General features: G+C 35.4%; 1 protein-coding gene across 1 annotated transcript in view; it reads right to left on the reverse strand.

Moving 5' to 3' along the window:
* Positions 1-20244, reverse strand: part of wb (wing blister) — a 136911-nt gene that overhangs the window by 74015 nt on the left and 42652 nt on the right. Inside the window, exons 4-18 of the mRNA XM_085192866.1 lie at positions 14846-15109; positions 13982-14146; positions 13533-13715; positions 13258-13363; positions 11756-11958; positions 10969-11091; positions 10680-10787; positions 10109-10271; positions 9681-9868; positions 9168-9366; positions 8763-8851; positions 8413-8552; positions 7701-7848; positions 6882-7029; positions 4752-4913 (exon numbers count right to left, since the gene is read on the reverse strand). Of these exons, the coding sequence (XP_085048992.1) occupies positions 4752-4913; positions 6882-7029; positions 7701-7848; positions 8413-8552; positions 8763-8851; positions 9168-9366; positions 9681-9868; positions 10109-10271; positions 10680-10787; positions 10969-11091; positions 11756-11958; positions 13258-13363; positions 13533-13715; positions 13982-14146; positions 14846-15109 (2389 nt within the window). The remainder of the gene's footprint in view (positions 1-4751; positions 4914-6881; positions 7030-7700; positions 7849-8412; positions 8553-8762; positions 8852-9167; positions 9367-9680; positions 9869-10108; positions 10272-10679; positions 10788-10968; positions 11092-11755; positions 11959-13257; positions 13364-13532; positions 13716-13981; positions 14147-14845; positions 15110-20244) is intronic.

Below are 20244 nucleotides of genomic sequence, written 5' to 3' on the forward strand. Positions count from 1 at the left end.
ATACGCTGGCGCTGTATTGATTGTTCAAACATGGATATCATTATTTTGAAATATTATAGTTCTTGTGATCGTTGTGGTGCAGCGGTTGCGCCGTAAGAAAATACGGCCGTTGTGGATTCGACTCGTGGAATGGATTATTTTAATTTTCCTTCTCTACTAACAAGACAAAGCGCGGCATTTGGTTCCGAATATTAGTGAATGGAATGTCTCAACACTGGGTTATATCTAGGCTATAGCTTAACGAGAAGCAGTGAATGGGTTCTATAACACAAATTCCTATCCATAAAACTATATAAAAATTAAATATAAAGTATATGCATAGTAGGGTAGGCAGGCAGGCAGGCATTCTCCACGCATAGCACAATTTTCGACACAACGCGCGTTGTCTTGCTACGAAAACGAGGAAATGAAAGCGGTCTTTATTTCGAGTGAGAATCGAATCCACAATCGTCACGTCTACAAAAAGAAGGTAAGCAGCTGCGCCACGACAGTCTCAATACAGACTAAGATAATAAGAAACGACAAAATAAGAAAATTATAGGTATTAGAACACACTGCGGTAGGGCAAATTGCGAGTTAGTCTAGCCGTAGGTGTCGCGTGCGAGAGGTAATGATTTCAGTGCCCGTGTGGATATTATTATTATTTTTATTTCAGCTTCACGCTGTATCCCGCATTTAGCATCATCGTAACAACCACCATGCATTACTCATAAGCATATTTTTAACTTTGTTGCAATAACTATATAGGTCCAAGGCTTTTTAAGGGGGTCGAGATAATTTAAGTAGGTATGGCGTCAGAAGTGCCTATTATACAAAATAACTAATAAACATCTTCATAAAATCGTTATTTTCTGTTGAAAATCGTAACTTTTAACGATAACGGACGTGTTAATTAAAAGATTGAGCTTTTTTCGTTAATTAAAATAGTTTACGTCGCCATTAAAAGTAATTATGTTATATTTTGGGGACCTTTTATTAATATAAATTTTAACTTTGCACATTTTTGTATACCTATAGGCCATTCGAGGCCGTCTGTAAGCGCGACGGTTGTGAATTCGGTTCATGATTCCACATGAAGTCACGAGTCAACACGCAATGTTTCGAAAATTGACCAATGCGTGAGGAAGGGAGTGTCTAAACACTTAGTTCCCTCTCTTTTAATAAATCTTTTAAATTTATATAAACTTAAATATTCTTTTATACACATAGAATACGTACTGATTGAGTGTATAATCAAATTGTCTAGTGATGGTATCAAAAATATTTAATCATTAGTTAACCAATTCTTAGAATTATTTTACTTCTCAAATATTTTAAAGCGAATCTATCGATTATTAAATACACGCGAAACTATTTGCGGTTTTATACAACTAGGCATTTTAAGTATTTCCGGAGACTACATTTTATAAAAATAATAATGAATTACTTTTCCTTATCGACAGCATATTTTTATTTCCAATAAACAGACTGTGCTTGTCACCGATTAATAACTATGAGCATACTCATATTATACCTAATACGGAAAAGTTTGTTTGGTTCGTTGTGCTAATACCCTGAGATCCGGCCGTTGAATCCTGCATATACGAGTTTTCTTAATTAAACCTATATTAATGAATAATACATGATTAGTAGAACAGATTACACCTGGGTTGCCTGGAAGAATCCTGCCGCAATCACCTTTAATTACATTTTTTCGTAACTCGTTTTTGGAGAAAATTGCATCCATACGTTTTTTATATGAATCGCATATCATTTGAAAGATAATCGCATAAGGAATTGGAAAATTAAGGGTTGCCAGCTCTCAGTCTGCCGCAAGTCTAGGGTTGCCTGGTTTAAACATGTCACTAAATGTTAATAATTTGCACTCATGTGTTTTTTTAATGAATTATATATCAAATTAAAGCTTTTTTTTTTCTGAACACTATAAAACAGGGTTGCCTGGAAAATTCTTGCCGCAAACAGGGGTTGCCAGCGTTTGAAATTTTTTTCCCGGTTCCGTTTGACTATGAGAATAGACGATGAAATGCGCGGTCTGCCTTATGTTTTGAAGTAAAATATTATATAACAGAAGGTCAATCTTAAAATCAATGTTTATTCTAATTGTTCACCTGTTAAATGATGATTTTAATGATATTAAGTACACGCAGAAAACTATTTAAAGATCATAGGGCAGAAGAAATCATACTTATTTTTCAAATAAAATAATGAATCTGTAATATTGAGTCTTTGCAAAATCTATTTTCTAAATACTAATATTTATTTATTAATTTAAATTACCATTTTGAAACAATTAAATTATGTAATTAAATAAATGTTTACAAATATCGATCTTCTATAAACTAGTAATATACATACATATACATCATGTTCCCTTAATATAATGAAGGGTGACCATTATTGCGGATATATTTTTTATTAATTATATTGAAAAATACATTTCAATAAACAATCTCTCTCTCTCTTCGTCCTCTACTTGTTTGATTTGACAACGCTTGCCGCCATTTTTTTTCTCACGCAATTTTTAATAATTTGCATAGGAAAGAAATATATATAATAGAATTATAATAAACAAAACTAAGTTAGCAAAATAAATCCGACAGTAATGCCGACTAATAAACGCTATTTACGGTTTATGACCAAGAGTCGGCAAATATCAATTAGTTGGCTATTTTTTACTATAGATAAATATTTTGCGGCACGATACAAAGCAAACCAAATGCAATAAAAATATTTTCTAAGATGTATTGTTTCTAAATGCAATAAAAGTGCAGATGGTCAAATGAGTTGTTTTTGAGCATATTACTTAGTTACTTACCTTTCGTTTTGGAGTAAAGACGTTTTTACTTGACAAAAATGAAGATGTGAAAATGTGATAGAATTTAACAAGGAATCTTTCCAAAAGTGTAAAATTATGTTATTGTTTCGCCAAAAAATGAATTTTAAATACAGTGACATTTTTTTAAATAGTGATAGTGAATGATAACCGTGCATTGTGCACGTTTATCATTTACAGTGTTACAAAAAGTTCATTGTTTTAAAACAAAAATATAAAGAAGTATTTTTTAATTATTTTCTAATGCAAAACGTAAGTATACTTTAATGTTTAATATTATATAGTTTAATAAAATGTAGACAATTGTGGCCGTGGGAATTGCCTCAGTTTTGATTACACTAAGTTAGGGACGTGAGTGAGTGATTACGCTTTATTATAATTATAAGAACAATTCTTTCAGACCTAAATGCCTAAAAACTATCAGCATAGACAGACAAGTTCTTGCTAGCGACATTTTTTTATCTTTATTTTTTAATAGTTTTTATTAGTTGAATAGTTTTCATTTACTTTGCAAAAACGTAAATATTCGTATCAAAAAGATGGGCGCCATAGTTCTTTCTACGGATACGGACGGCGTTGTCAAATCAAACAAGCAGAGGGCGAAGAGAGAGAGAGATTGTTTATTGAAATGTAATTTTCCATATTTTCTTAATTAATAAAAAAATATCCGCAATAATTGTCACCTCTCATTATATTAAGGAAACATGTTGTAATTAATACCTTATAGTAGATCGATATTTGTAAACATTTATTTAATTAGATAATTTAGTTGTTTTAAAAGGGTTACTAAAATTAATAAATAAATATTCGTATTTAGAAAATAGATTTTGCAAAGACTCAATATTATAGATTCATTATTTTACTTCAAAAATAAGCATGATTACTTCTGCCCTATGATCTTTAAATAGTTTTCTGCGTGTACTTAATATCATTAAAATCATCATTTAACAGGTGAACAATTAGAATAAACATTGATTTTAAGATTGACCTTCTGTTATATAATATTTTACTTTAAAACATAAGGCAGACCGCGCATTTCATCGTCTATTCTCATAGTCAAACGGAACCGGCAAAAAAAATTTCAAACGCTGGCAACCCCTGTTTGCGGCAGGAATTTTCCAGGCAACCCTGTTTTATAGTGTTCAGAAAAAAATAAGCTTTAATTTGATATACAATTCATTAAAAAAACACATGAGTGCAAATTATTAACATTTAGTGACATGTTTAAACCAGGCATCCCTAGACTTGCGGCAGACTGAGAGCTGGCAACCCTTAATTTTCCAATTCCTTATGCGATTATCTTTCAAATGATATGCGATTCATATAAAAAACGTATGGGTGCAATTTTCTCCAAAAACGAGTTACGAAAAAATGTAATTAAAGGTGATTGCGGCAGGATTCTTCCAGGCAACCCAGGTGTAATCTGTTCTACTAATCATGTATTATTCATTAATATAGGTTTAATTAAGAAAACTCGTATATGCAGGATTCAACGGCCGGATCTCAGTCTATAAGCTCAGGAACTATTAAATCGAATTGCAAAATCTTTTTCATGTTGGATAGTCTGATTTTCCATGCAGTATCACTCCACGTGGTCTAATGGCAGTGTTATAGTGACCACCACCTTTTAGCGTTTTTGTCACGGGTATAATAATACAGTACCTACTAGCAATGTGACTAGTCCCAACGTCAGAGGAGAAGTAGTGTTCATAGTGTAAGGAGTAGACGACTAAGCCATGTAGTTGCTGAGATATATACTATAGTCTGACACTCACAATCTCAACTGTATTTGAGTATTTGTGGTCTAGCACGGTGCGGTGTCGCGTACTTATGATGGTGTCTTTAAGACTGCGCAGGTGTCCGGAAATTAATAAAGTTTTGTCGGACTATACATTAGAATACTAAATGCGGTACTTACCCGAACAGCCACTAGCAGTAACATCATAGTGTCCCGACAAGCAGTCCATACAGCGCGGCGGCGCAGCGCCGGCTGCGCACGCGCACGCGCCGGTCGCAGGTTCACATAGCGCGTTGAGTGATGCTATACCGCATGCGCAGGGGGGACAGCCTTCGTCTATACCTGGTGGGTTATGTTTTGTTAGTAATCAATGCAATAAAATTATTTTAATGAATTACTAATAATAATTATATTTTGAATATTAAAACTTAGAATTACATTTAATAATTTGTATATGGGTCATAATCAGAAAAGTGGACATTTTCGAATTCGTAACGTAACTGATAAGTAACAACACTGATAAAGTTTGTTACGAAACTGATGACATAAGGCATTATACACAACAAAATAACGATATTATATGAATAAAACTATTGTTTTTTTTTATTTCATGAGACACAGATCAAAATTTTAAAAGTTCAATCGTTGAATTAACAGATTATAAATGTAAGAAGAAAACATAACAAAGTGAGAATATTAACAATATAATAATGCTAGTTCGTAACGTAATAAACTTATATTTCTAGTTAGAGATCACAAAGTTAATGATAAAATTAAATTCACTTTAAAATATATCAAAATTTGAGTCGTTATCATTGGAATTAAGTTTAATTCTTTGTAAGTGTTTATTCCGCATATCTTCATATTTAATAGGATTGGTCCTTTTAAGACGTTCTCTATATCTAAAAAAAAAAGCATTTGTTTCAGCATTTGACATAGGAGCTTACGCTTACTGAAAATACAAAAATATATATCAAAAAATAATAATCACAAAATCACAACTAATTTCAGAAAGAATAAAAATAAATTTTAACTAAATTGGTTCAGCTGTTTCTGAGATTAGCGTGCACAAACACATAGACAAACTGCTTGTTTGTCAAACAAGCAAAAAAACTTAAAAATCATTATTTTTGGTTACTTTACGTTATGAAAAGTCACTAATAGTTTTTTTCATATGCCAGCAATTTTTTTTTCTTATATACATATCTTCCATATACAAGCACCGGTTCGATAAAATTTTATTATAAACATATATAAGAAAACATTGGTACCGTAATTGTGAACTAGGCTTCATATTTTCTCAGTTTCGTTACGTAACGAAATATAACGAAATTGAGAATGAAGTCTGAGAAATTCTAACCTTTTTAAATATTTGCTCATAAGCCACGTTTTGGATGTGCAAGCACTGACGTTCTTTTTTGAGATTTTGTAAAAAGAAGCAAATAACATAAACAAGAAAACGAAATTATAGAATACTTACCAAAATAAAAGCCGTTTATAACCCTGAGATGTAATTTTACGCATTCCCTTTAAAACATTTGAACCCCTCAACTGCAGCGAGAACACTACTGGTTGTAGCTACGACAGCATTGACTTTTAGAATTATGGTGCCACAACAAAAAACAATATTAAACACCATCCAAAATAATTGCGTTCATATTTTAATTGTACGTTACTAGCCCTGAGTAACAAAAAGACAATATTTTGGGACAAATTTAGTTAATTAATATATATTATTTATTAAATAATGTATCAATAAAAGTAGTTCTATTTAATATTATGTATAAAGTAAAGTAATATAAACATATCTGAAATCAAATAAAACCATAAATATTCGTAACAAATCAATTTTTAAAAAGTAAAGTGGTGAATGGGACACGAAAAATTGTATGGAAGCATTTTGAAAAGTTTTTTGCAACTAACAAAAAATACTATTAAAAGCCTTAATACATTTAAAATATTACAAAAATCTTTAAGTTAATAAGTAAATTTATCTTAAATGGCAAAATATTTAAATTATCTTTAAAATTGTATTTTTAAAACGCATTCAAAGTAGCGGGACAAGAAAAGACACAAAATGTGCACTTTTTCTGATTATGACCCATATACAATCACTCATTGACTTAAGGCAAAGGCATTCCGGCACTCCATTCTTCACTTTTATTTCACGATAAGTGGCAAAGCTTAATGTCACTCTTGTCTAACTCTTTGTGCTGCTAAAATAGAAACCATATTTCCTCTCTTGGTTATCGAATCCATAATCCAGCAAGCTTCTATTAATAAATATTATCTTATAAAATTCCATCTCACCCCCATGCCCCGGCGCGCAAGTACCGCAGTCCCGGCCAGCCCAGCCCGCCGCGCACGCGCACCGCCCGCGCGCGTCGCACGCACCCGACAGCGCGCCGGCGCCGCACGCGCACTCCTCGCACGTACCGTTATTCCACCAGTAGCCTTCCTGGTGTTAGTAAAAGGCATCCAAAATATAATATAAATATAATATAATTTATTCATAAACAAAATTACAAAAAAACTATTTATAACGATAATAACCGCATTAGTTACAAACTGTGTGGCAGTTATTAACGTCCGCCTCACAAGCATCCATTCATAAATTAGTATCATCAAAATGAGTTCAATTACAAAAAAAAAACTTTAAAATATAACAAATGATAAAAGTAATAATTTAAATATATATGTTGTTATGAAAAAAAATATTATGTTGATATGAAAAAGAAATTAGTTTTACACTATATCTCACATGGGAAAGGTACATATACTTTGCTCATGTGAGATACAGTTGGGCTAGTAGTAGTAGTTTCCAAGCTGTAATTAGCCAATTGAGTAGTTGAATATAACACTGTACTTAATTTTATTACTGGAACAAAGATTAGACTGTTGCATCACGACGACAGCTTAATATACAGATATGATTTTTTCATATGTGATATAATTTTACATTACAATTTAAATATAAAAAAGATTTTTTACTAAAAAAGGGAAAGAAAGAAAATCAATGCCTGGTAAGGTCTTTTCATTACATCTATGTTAAAAATAAATAAAAAAACAGTATTAAATTAAAAACTCATAAAAAACTAATCAAATACAAAAACAGTAAAATATACACACTTGGCACTGATCGCAGCGCTCCCCCTCGGCGTGCGGCGGGCACACGAGGCAGTGGCCGGCGCGCGCGTGGCACGGCCCGCCGCCGCACGCGCAGCGCCGGCACGCGCCGCCCAGCGTAGTGGGCGAGCCCCAGTAGCCCGAGTCGCAGCTGTTGTAGATTACAATATATTCGTAAAACTCCAAGGATATATTATTTTTAGCTTCACGCTGTATCCCACAAAAAGTATGGTAGACAGAGGGAACCTAATCGTACGACACTCCGTTCTCCACGCAACGCCCAATTTTCAAAACGTTGTGTGTTAATTAATGATATTCAGTGCTGAGCTTTGCCTTGTTATCAAAGCCAGTAAATCAAAATCATTCTAATCGAGTATCTAATCCACAATCGTCACATTTACAGTCAGGCGCTGGGCACTTCTTTTTAGTTTTCAACTCAAGCAAAAGTGTATTTCTAGGATTAAAATGCCTTTTTCAATAGAAAATAAAAAAGCTAAACAATTGGAAAGGCTGCCTAGTCAAAACTGAAAAAAAAGTTTAACAAAAAATAAATACAGTACGGTATACAAATAGTAAGATGGCATGACCTGGTAAGATAGCTGTGCAGATTTGATTTAAAGATTTTTTCTTACTGTATACAATTTTTTTCGAGAAGAAGAATGCACAAAAGTTCAGGGAGGCCACAACTCATCGACCGTACTATAAAGCTACTTACAGCTCGCAATGATCTCCAGTATAGCCGTCAGGACATTGCGTACATACAAATTCATCTCCTTCAGCTGAAGCCAACGCGCAGTTTGGACTAAAGTTGTTTGACGCCTCGTATAGTGGACAGGCACATGGTTTGCATGCTCCCTGAGACAATAAAAATACTATTTAATAATAATATAAAGTTTTTAAAAATGGGACGTCAAAAAATGATGATGACGCAAATATCTATATTTGCAGAAATAAAAAAAAATAAGGTAATTTATTTTTAAAAAACATAAATAATTGTTAACTCATTATTGTATTTTATTGGCATATAAAATGCCAGACGTACATTAGTAAATAATAAAATCTTACTTGTACAGGGTTGCCATAGTGTCCCGGGAGACATCGCTCGCAGTGCGGCCCTGTTGTATTGTGCTTGCAGGGACCACACGGACCTTCCACTGTGATCAAATGTTTTGTATAAATTAATTATTATACAATGACAATTTTATATATTAGATGTCGAGTGGGGAATTCACCATTACTACATTTATAATAAGACACATTCCGTTCTATACGATGGCCTCAATCAATTAATTAAAGTTTCAGCAACTTGTATTAATGTGATCTACCACTCAACACACAGTGTTTCGATATTCGGGCAGTGCGTGGAAGGTAACGTAGTTTCTTAATCCTCTCCTTCTGTATACGGAAGATAGAGACAAGCCAAAAAATAAATAAATGTTAGTATTTTATTATAGTTAATGGTCATCTCACCAGCATCACATCCAGCGTGTCCGTTGCAAGCGCAAGGCACGCACTCGAAGGCGGGCGGGCCGGCGCCGTGCGCGTGCTGTACTCGCACGTGCGTCCACGCGCACGTGTCGCACTGCGCGCCGCCGTATCCTAGAGGGCATGTGCATATCTCGCGTAGTCCTGGAGGCCCTGCTCTGATGTCTGCTGTCTCAAGTCGGACCTGGTATCATAGGAAAAATAATAAATTGTTAAATAAAAAAAGCAGAATTACCCATTGTCATGCATAGGATAAGTGAAGGGAACCTAATGTTAGGACAATTTTTGAGACATCGCGTTTTGAGTGGCAGAGCTCTTTGTTTTGATACCAAAACGAAGAAATGAAAATAAATGTATTCCTCCGATAAGAATGGAGATATCCATTTACAACCAGATGCTGTGTCGCTGCGCCAAGGTTATACCTATAGTTATACCTTATATATAACAATACCCTAATTATACCTTATATATAACAATATAAAAAAAAAATATCCTCACCTCATCTTGATCAAAATGAAAATGAGCTCTTATCATAATAGCTTTAAGATCGTTCAACACGTCAAGGAGTTGAGAACGACTGATTGGATCTGAACCCTGATACCAAGCGTCTTCCATTAAAACAGCTTTGAGCTCAGTCAGCCCTGGAGTTTCATAGCTTGTGTTGCCATATGTTAGTCTTGTCCCGTCTAAAAAGTAAAGGAAGGTAAATAAATTAAATAAGCTTTACTAAGAAAAAATAGTTTTATATTTTGTTTATTCATTATGAATTATCTTCTTTTATAAATGTTATTTTATGATTATGAAATAGTTAAAGGCTTTCCGAACTTTTGCATATTATTCACTCAAGAATAAAACATGAAAACTGCGCAACCATCTCCAGCTAACATCAGGCCTGCTACAACTCGCCTACCGTAGTGTATAAATACCTTTTGCTACTAGTACGAAGTCAGGCCCCCTAGTAGCACTGCCGCCAGAGTCACCGCGAGCAACCGCCCAAGCCACGCGCGCCACTAACTCTCCGCCATATATCTCTGCGCGTGCGCCGCTAAATGCAGTGCTTACGAAATAGTACGACTCCCAGCCTTCCACCTGTCAATGTAAATAATTTAACGAAGTTATCCATAGAATCTTTATTTTATAAATTCCCAATATTAATAAATAATTAAAATAGACGATTGCATACATATGAGCCGTTTCATGAACACGTTAGCTATAGGCTCGGTAAGCAGTTCTGCTCAGAAGAGCCGGCGCAAAACTTAACAGTTGCTCTTTAAAATTTAAGTTTCAATTTTATTATGATATATAGGTCTGGTAGCTACTCAGTAACCGGAATAAAATTGAATTAGTATTAATTTCGCACATTTTATAATTTTCTCATAAATAGTTCAGTTCTTTACATATTGGATTCTAAGAGATTAAAGATTTTTTTGGTTGTTGATTCACCTTTAACATTTTATGTTTCCCAGGAATTGAAATCAGAAAAGAAATAATACTTACTTCATAACTGATAAGAAATGGTTTCCCTTCTTCATCAACAGTGAGTGGTGCGCTTTCCTCAGTCGCTGCATCGCTGATACTCCACGCGTCACCCAGCGGCAGTGACACCTGTAATTGTGAATTTTATTAGCTTTAGGGTAGGCAGAGATAATCTCGTGTTAAAACACCCGCAGTTTCCGCCTAAATGGCGTAATTCAACGAATAATCAAATTCAAATAATCTAGTATCAAGTATAGTAGCAAGTATTAGTAGCAAGCTTGAGTAAAGTTGAAAGTTCTTGTAATCTTACGTCACTCGTAACGCTGTCATCAGGTACACAGTGCGTGGCGACGTGCGAGCAGTAGCAGGGCAGGCAGCGCTCCCCGAAGTGTCCCGGAGCGCACGCGTCACAACGCTCACCAATAACGTTGGGCTACAACAAGACACACACATAACTTTTCTTTCTTATTATGTTTAGCTCCACATATCAAGGTTGGCAGAGGGAAACTAGTGCTAAGCCACTACGATCACCAAGCAGCGTCCAATGTCCGACACATCATGTGTTGAGTGGTGGAAAGGACCGCGTTTTGTCTCCTTACCAGGGAGAAAAATTGTAAGTATTCCAATCACATTCGTGTCGTTTAAAGTCAGATGCTGTGTCATTGCGCCACGAGAGCCTCAGTTTTATTTTTTAAATCATTATTTATCTTGATGATATCGATATCTTCTAGAAGAGAGTCTCTTTAGTTGGCTGGCTTACTTAGGGTACGAATTTGAGCTTTCCTTATTTAATTTCCTTGATAAGTTCATTTAACTAATTAAATATAAAAATTATAGAGGCTAGTCGTGCACCAAGGACACAAGAGTGTGACTATGATCGCGATAGGGTGTGGGTTCGACTCCCACTCTACGAAATGAAATATTTAAAATTTTCATTTTCAGAGGCTAATGATGATATTGAGGCTAAGCGCGAGATTTTTTTTTTTATATAGAATAGGCTTGCGTGCTTGCTTGAATACCTACCTAATTATATCTCTACTATAAATACTTATAGTTCTCTACTATAAATAGTTCTTTATTACTTAATTCATCATTACCTTACACTCACAAACATCACCACACATTCGACTTGGATCTACAATGCCCCAAGGGTCGCACTTGCAGCCAGGTGTGGTCAGTTCGACGAGGCAGTTCGGGAACATCGCGTTCTGGTTCTCACAAACGTCACACTTGTGTCCCGTGAATCCTTCTTGACAAATACATTTTACTTGGTGTTGCTTTCTATCCCATTTGCATGATCCTGAAAATTTTAGAGTTCTAGGCTAGAGTATTTGTAATAGGAAATTATATCTTTGAAATTGTACATTAAGTGGTGGGGCGGAGAATCTAAATACTAGATTGAATTACCTTTTCTGTGCTTAAAGGGACTATAGATCCGAATGTTTGATATTAATTTCAGCTTTATACCTACACGCGATCTCGAGATAAATGGTCTTCACATATGGACAAGAAAGTGATCCTATAAGGGTTCCGCATTTATGTTTTAAAGTACGGAACCCTAAATTGTAAAAATTTAAAAACGGGAAAAAGTATAAAGTTGGTTTAAAATTAAAAGCTCTGCACGTGTTTAGTCCTTAAAAGCGTTATTGCCAATATTCTCACATCAGGCGCTTTGCTAAAGGCTTTGTATGTAGGCATTTTCTAGTAAAATATATTACTTTTTAATGCATAATCTTTATTAGTATCTTTTGGCCTTAAAGTTAAAATCATCCAATCTCGAATTAACAATTGTCTGTCCTTCTGTTTATAATATTAACTTCTTTTTAGCTTCATAGCCGTGTATAAAGAATATAATTTATCACTAATACAAAAATTTCTTATTGTTGCTATCTATCAATACATTTCATAAAATGTACTTGTTATAAATAATATACATGTTATAAATGTGTTCACTCTTTATAGAAAGCAGTCACCGTAGTGGTGCAGCGGAAGTACTGTCTGACTGTAAACACGACGGTAGTGGGTTCGATTCTCTTTCAAGACATTGAATTATTCTTCGTTAAACTATTAAACTCTTCATTGTAGTACCTAGACAAAGTCCCGAAAATTGGGCGATGTTTAGGGAACGGAAATTTGGGGGCTACAGCGCGAAGCTAAAAAAAATACTAAGTTGCACTACATAGAAGACTTTTACCGAATAGATATTAAGTATAAATTTATTCCTCAGATCAGTCCGTTGATAAGTTCATAGTAATTGTCTTTATTTTAATTATGATTTTTAGGTATATTTGTTTTCTATAGAACTGTACGTTCTAACAGTATTACATGCAAATGTTGTAAACACACAAGGTTAAGGTAACTAGGTACAGGTTTTGTACGGTTTCTTGTTATATGATAATGTATAATGTCCATCATTATATTACCAATTAGAATTTGAGACGAGGATACTCTGTCTCTGTCTCTGTCTGTACTCTGTCTCAACACCGTACTCTGTCTTGTTGCCAGATTGACGAAATGAAAATAATTCTTTCCCCAAGTGGGAATAGAACCTACAATCATTGAATTCACCTTAAGATTTTATACCTTAGATATTTTATACCTTCAGAGCCTTCTGGATCGCAGTCACAAGGCAGGCACGGATCGTCGGGCAGTACATTGTAGAAGCCAATAAGACATCTATCACAAAGAGGACCGGCGCGGTTCTCCTGAAAAAAAAAAAATATATATATATATTATTTTTTATCTTTATATTTCGAAAACAGTCAATTTTGTTAATAAAACCAGCTAGTAAAATTTTCCCTATAGGTACGTTTTGTAACGCTTTTCTTCACTAAACTTTTTGCATTATACGCGTGAATGTTAACAAATACCTACCGTACAATTAACACATAATATAGCACCAGTGTCGTCATAGGAACAGGCTCCTCGGTCTCCACACGAGCACTCGCTTTTATCTTCTACTTCTGAACAAGGCTTATGTGAGCGCCACAGACCGCCGGAACAGCACCGTTGACAGTGGACACCGCAAGTGCCGTGGATACAATCGCATTTTGCGCTCTGGAATTAATTTCAATTAAATTAAAGACATATTTCAATTAAAAATAGAGGTCGCGTGGTGCAGCAGCGTGTGACTATAAACGAAACGGTTTTGAATTCGATTTTCACTAGGGGGATAGAACTATATGCATTTCCCCGCTCCTGTAACAAGACAAAGCACAGCGTTGAGTTCCGCCACTGAAAATGCAATGTCTCAGTAATTTTAAAACAAGTGGCGAACCTATGTGGGAGCGTGAAGACATAAGGAAAATAAAAATAAAACTTACTTTATGATCGACAGTACAATGTTTCGCGTGTCCATGGCAAAGGCACCTCGCAGCCAGAGTCAGCTCACGGACGGTGTAGTAGCGGTGTCTTACAGACGAATGTGCGGCTCTGAAGGAAACGCGCACCCGCCGCGCTGGTACCCCTTCACCAATGCCGACGTGAACCTGAGAGAGAGAATAGAGTAGTGGACGCCATCGTGGAGCAGTGATGAATGTGACAAAATGACGCAACGGTTGCGAGTTCGATCTCCACTAAAGGAAATTATTACATTTAAAAAATAAATCCCATTTCGCCGCTTTCGTAGACGATGTGTGGCATTGAGTATTGCCAGTTAATGACAATGTCTCAATTGGTGGCATTCAATATAGAACCAAAAAGGAAATGAATGAAAATGAAATGAAACAGCAACGAAAGTAGGTATTGCAGATTAGTAGTAATTAAAATAGTTGAAGCGGGCAAAGCCACGAGCGGGTCGCTAGTTCCACAATAATAAATGTTACACATATGCACTTTGAACACATTACACAATATTATCTTCAATCAAGTGTTGATAACTCATCAATAACTTGAAAGGAATGATTCATACAAAAAAAATAGCATCACATCACTAGTCATTAAAAACAAATATAAAATTTACAAAATATTAAGACCGACGGTTGTGGGTTCGGTTCCCACTCAGGAGAATGAATTATCTTCATTTTCTTGCTCTGGCCACAAAACAAAACCTGGCTTTGAATTCCGCTACTTAGAATGGTCGAAATGGGGAAGCGGAGTTTCTTAACACTATTCCCTCTGCCTACCCTGCTATATGCGGATTATAGCGTAATAGTATTAAAAGCGAAATTTCTCGTATTATTACCCACCTCACCATTTTCTAATGGTTTCGGACTTGTGAATTGTGTGGAACATGTTAGTTTTTCAGCCCTACTGGTTCTCTTGACACCTCTGGCTTTTCGTCTCCGTCTCTCCGGTCGGAGATCCCACAATTTGCGGCAATGATCGCGGTCTCCGAATGCTCGAACCATACGCCAGTCATCGCCAGTGTCGGTAGGAGACACTTCTAGAGACCACGCCAGAGGACGAGGTGAGGGACCGGATTTGATGATCACGTGTAACAACTCCATTTTCTGGAAAAAATAAAAATTCAATAAACGTGACAGACGAGTGACAGCAGCAAAGCTTAGCGTCCGGCAAATTGTCGAGGCATTCCTTGCTGAGTAGCGGGACTCAACCACGCGCTTTATTTTGAGACCAGAGCGAATAAATGAAAATATTAAATATTTAACTTCCTCTAGTGGGAATCGAACCCACAACCCGTTGCGCTTACAACAACACACAACTGGCCTCTTTGTCTATTCACAGAATATAAAAATTTAAAATAGTCCGAACATACGACATTGTTAGGATAATTTGTAAATTGAATGGCTCCATTAGATTCACCAAACAATGGGTAATATTATTAACATATGCCAATACTCGACTACCGAATAATAGCTAGTTTAGCACACAACGGTATATGTTTGTGTGTGAGAATTTAAAGAATTTCCTTAAAGAGGTAATAATTTTTTTCTCATTTCTTCTTTCTGGTAAGAAGACTTAGATGAGTCTCGAAAACCAGGCGGTAAGGAGCGGAGTGGCTAAACGCTCGGTTACCCCTACCCAACATGGTATATTCGATTACTACGTTGTCCACATATTGCTCATTTAGAGCCACATTTGGCCGGACTTTAGCTAATAATAATTACACTATCATCAGTAAGATGTGAAACGATTCTTCTAGAAGGGAAGGGAATCGAACCCACACAACCCGTCCTGGTTAAAGTCACACTTCTCGACTTATTCCAACAATAATCATCGATCAATCACTTAGCTATTCAAAATATTTCACGGAGAACTAAATACGGTAGTTCAACGGACCAGCCATTAAGAGAGTAAACAGTACGACGATAGTTTGCACCCAAGCAATTATTTTAAGTCGTGTCTTCTATATTAACACGGCGACAGGCGTTGTGGGAACCCGGTAGCATCGGGCAAACAGAAGTGTGGGTATTGATAAAGCAAATATGGTTAATTAATGCTTCGGGTGGGGCTACATTTATGTTTCAGCTGGTGTTTGTTATCTTAAATAGTCAGTATCATTAACAAATAAAGAAAAAAGATAATATAGTTTAAGCATCAACCTCATGCTGGTTATATGGCCTTCCTCCAGTATCATCGATACTGTGTTCTCGAAGGTCAGGCACAGTAAAGGAGGATTCACACTATAGTAGTGGTCACGGTTCGTACCCCGTCGTACCGATAACGAATCACGACTGGAACTGTTATGTGTGTGTGTATGTATCCTCCCTAATTTTTTTCTATATGGTAGATATACTAACTAGCGAAATGCTCGTTGCTCCGCCCACTGAAACTACACAATTATTTATCTGGATTAGTTTCGTGTTCCAATAACATTATCATTTTAAAGAATGTATCCGTACATTGAAAACTATGTTTTTTTTAACAAAATATTTCATATTGATATAAGTTTTTTATTTATGACTTATGATTAAAATGAAACTAAATGTTAAGGGAAGTTTCTCAAAACACAATCGTATAAACTGTGTTTAAATAGTTAGCATATACGAGTACGTGTAGTAAGGAAGCAGACGAAAAATTAAAAAGCCATCGTTAAATGTCCCAAACAATAATTTTTCTCCTATATCTTCAATATACAGACATCGATCACTTACAATTCATTGTTTTTTTCATGATTCAAAACATTTAGATAATATTTTTATCGTTCAACCTTTCTTCAACTTTTCTTTTATATCGAGTAAAATTAGTTTACAATGTATGATTAATTGGCAATATGCGGGTATTTCCAACGACCGACAGTCATCTGACCTTCTAGTTGTAACTTGTAACCTTGTTGTACAAGTTAATACAATTATACAGGCTTGTGAAAAACTGTAAAGATTTTTATTCGTGGCCTCATGGTGCAGTGGCAGTGCATTTGACTATAAACGTGACGGTTGTGGGTTTGATTGGGATTGGAGGAACGAATTATTTTTATAAGTTTATGAGAATCGCCACGCGCAATGTCTTTAAAATGGTGCTGGTAATGAGGTACGGTGTGACTTCCATCACAAGTTTCCCTCTAATTACTCGCAGATATATTTTGCAAAACTAACAAAAAATGAACACTAAGAAAACTCACTATTGTTGTAAGACATTTCAAATAAGTCTCGACCTAACGAGACGGCTATGTATTCTAATGCACCGTCTGTGTAAGTAATTTAAATAAACGTAGCGATCTCCCGTAGCAAACAAATTACAGGGTAGTTGGTTGTTGGTATAATAGTCGAGTTCCTGAGATCCAGGCTTTTGTGGAATTTAAATAATGGATACAGGAGGCAATCAAATTGTCGCAGTGGTCGCGCTGAATACAGATCGCGAGCCAATTAAGGCTAGCGAGCAGGCTTTGATTTCACACGAACACTCGGGTAAAGCTAGCACGAATATGCTATGCTGGCTGCTAGCTAAAAGTCAAATTTAAATATCTATTTTTAGGGTTCCGTACCGCAAAAGGCAAAAACGGAACCCTTTTAGGTTTACTTTATTGTCCGTATGTTCGTCTGTCAAACCATTTATCTCGAAATCGAGTGGATCAAGCTGTAATTAATATCTAGTTCTATTGTTTCTTAAAACACAGAAAAAAGTCAAGCTTCTTCTTCAAACTTAAACATGTAGTTCATTTCATACAAAATGAGTGCATAAAAGTCCGCAAACTTATGTTTGTTATTATTTTTCGCCTTGTAATCAAAACCTATGGGATATTTACCGTAGACTTACAAATATAAAATTTGGCAAGGATTTCCATTTGTCATCCAGAAATTTTCCATTTTACAGATTTTTCTTTATTTATGCCTACTGTAAGTTCTCCCCAGTAAGCATTAAACAAGAAAAATCTGAAAAATGGAAATTCATATTTAAATTACATATGAAAATTATGAATGTTAAGTTCACAAATTTAAATTTGAGGCCATTGCAGCGCAGGGGCACAAGTATGCGACTGTACACGCGACGTAACGCGTTGAGTTGTGCCACTAAGCAACTTCGCCAAAGTTGGGCAGAAACTGAGGAACGGAGTATCTTAACACTCTCACTTAAAGAGAGAACTCGGCATACTTTAAACTTGACATATCTTCCATATCTGTAATGGTTGGATTACAACATTTAGTGACATATTAATTACACCACTAGTGCCAATCAAAGAAAGTTTAGGTACATATATCATAAAAATACTTTTGGTGGAATTTTCATCGCGCTAACACATCTCAAAACTGCTATAATGGCGATAAGTCTACATAAGAAAAGAATAAAAATATACACTTATATTATAAAGCTGACGAGTTTGTTTGGTTGAACGTGCTTAACTCGGAAACTACTGATTAGATACAGATAGTTCATTGATTGTTATATAACACTAGCGGACGCGCGCAGCTTCGCTTGCTTATTGCTTAGGGGTGACTTCTAATAAACCACGAAACTTATGTTCAATGAAATATTTTTAAGAGTCTAAATTTCAAATTTTATAAAAATCGGTGGCGATTTAAAGATTTTCCCATACAAACTTTCAACCCCTTATTTGCACCCTTAGGGGGTGAATTTTAGAAAACCATGAAACACATGTTCGATTAAATATTTTTAAGAGTCTAAATTAAAAATTTTATAATAATCGGTGGCGTTTTAAAGATTTTTCCATAAAAACTTTCAACCTCTTATTTGCACCCTTAGGGGAAGAATTCTAGAAAACCATGAGACATATGTTCAATTAAATACTTTTAAGAGTCTGAATTTCAAATTTTATAAAAATTGGTGCCGATTTAAAAAAAAATTTATACAAACTTTCAACCCCTTATTTGCACCCTTAGGGGGAGAATTCTAGAAAACGATGAAACACGTGTTCAATTAAATACTTTTAAAAATCTAATTTTAAAATTTTATAAAAGTCGGTGCTGATTTAATTTTTTTTCCATAAAAACTTTGAACCCCTATTTCAGGGGTCAAAATTTTTCAAAATCCCTTCTTAGTGGATGTCCAGATTACGAAAGTAAATATCTGTTCAAATTTCACGTTCCTACGCACAGCAGTTACGGCTGTGCGTGCGTCTTACCTCAGACAGTGAGGACAAGTCCTTTTATATATATATAGATTACTTTACTAACTCGATGTGATTGCCTGTATCTACCGTCAGAGTCACTTCAGGCACTTAGAATGTCCATGTGTCATATCCAACTTATAGTTAACTCCGTATGACTACGTAGGCAAAGTCACAGACAGGTGCAAGTTAGATATATTATTTATGAGGACAATCGTGGCGCAGCGGTACAAGCGTGTGACTTTAAACTCAACAGATTGTAGGTTCGCTTCGATTTATACTCGAGGAAATGAAATTTTTTTTTTCGTTCTCTCGCTCTGGCACCGAGGCCAAGCGTGACGTTCAGTTCCACCACTCAACGCACAACGCCTCCAGAACTCGGTGAAAAGTGGAAAAGTGGAAATTGACTGTTCTTAGAATGAGTCAAGTTTCATGACAGCGAAGTCACGAGTAAAAGCTAGTAAGTATAATATAAAAATGTATTACTTACAACTGTTAGTAGTCATCACTTTTAATAAACCCGTTAATTACGACTAACTCCATAATCGGCCACTAATAAGACTGGGACCAAAAAAACCAGATGGCTCTTACGTGGAAACCTTCAACGCATGGATGAGGCCTTGTATGGAGAAATTAATGAAGCTACGGTGCCATCTCGGCCGCTTTTGGACTTTTTCCCATTGTCCACTTTAGGAACAGGACATTGTTTATATTATATGAAGCTTGGTTATTGGTTTAGAAGCAATGGCTTTGGTTATTTATTTAGAAGCAGATTTTCTTTAAATTTATATCGAAGCTTAAAATAAAACTATTTAACTGCTTTAATCGCGCATATTTCGTTTTATACATTTTTTTCGGACTACTGCAAAGTGTTCGAAACCCGACGTTTCGAACACTTTGCAGTAGTCCACTAGGTTCCCTGCCTACCCTGTTATATATGGAATATAGCGGGAATTTATAAATATGGCTTAATTGTATTCATATAAAACATATCAGTAATGTCTTATGTGTCATACAATTATTGCACCGTTTCGTAGGAATGAAACTATTTTACGATTGATAAGGTAAATAAACAAAGATTTTTTAAGCCGTACGGCTTGCCGTGATTTCCACTAAAAA

This window comes from Heliconius melpomene, chromosome 1, assembly GCF_056956725.1.
Source record: "Heliconius melpomene rosina isolate 202511_hmr_F chromosome 1, ASM5695672v1, whole genome shotgun sequence".
Taxonomy (NCBI): domain Eukaryota; kingdom Metazoa; phylum Arthropoda; class Insecta; order Lepidoptera; family Nymphalidae; genus Heliconius; species Heliconius melpomene.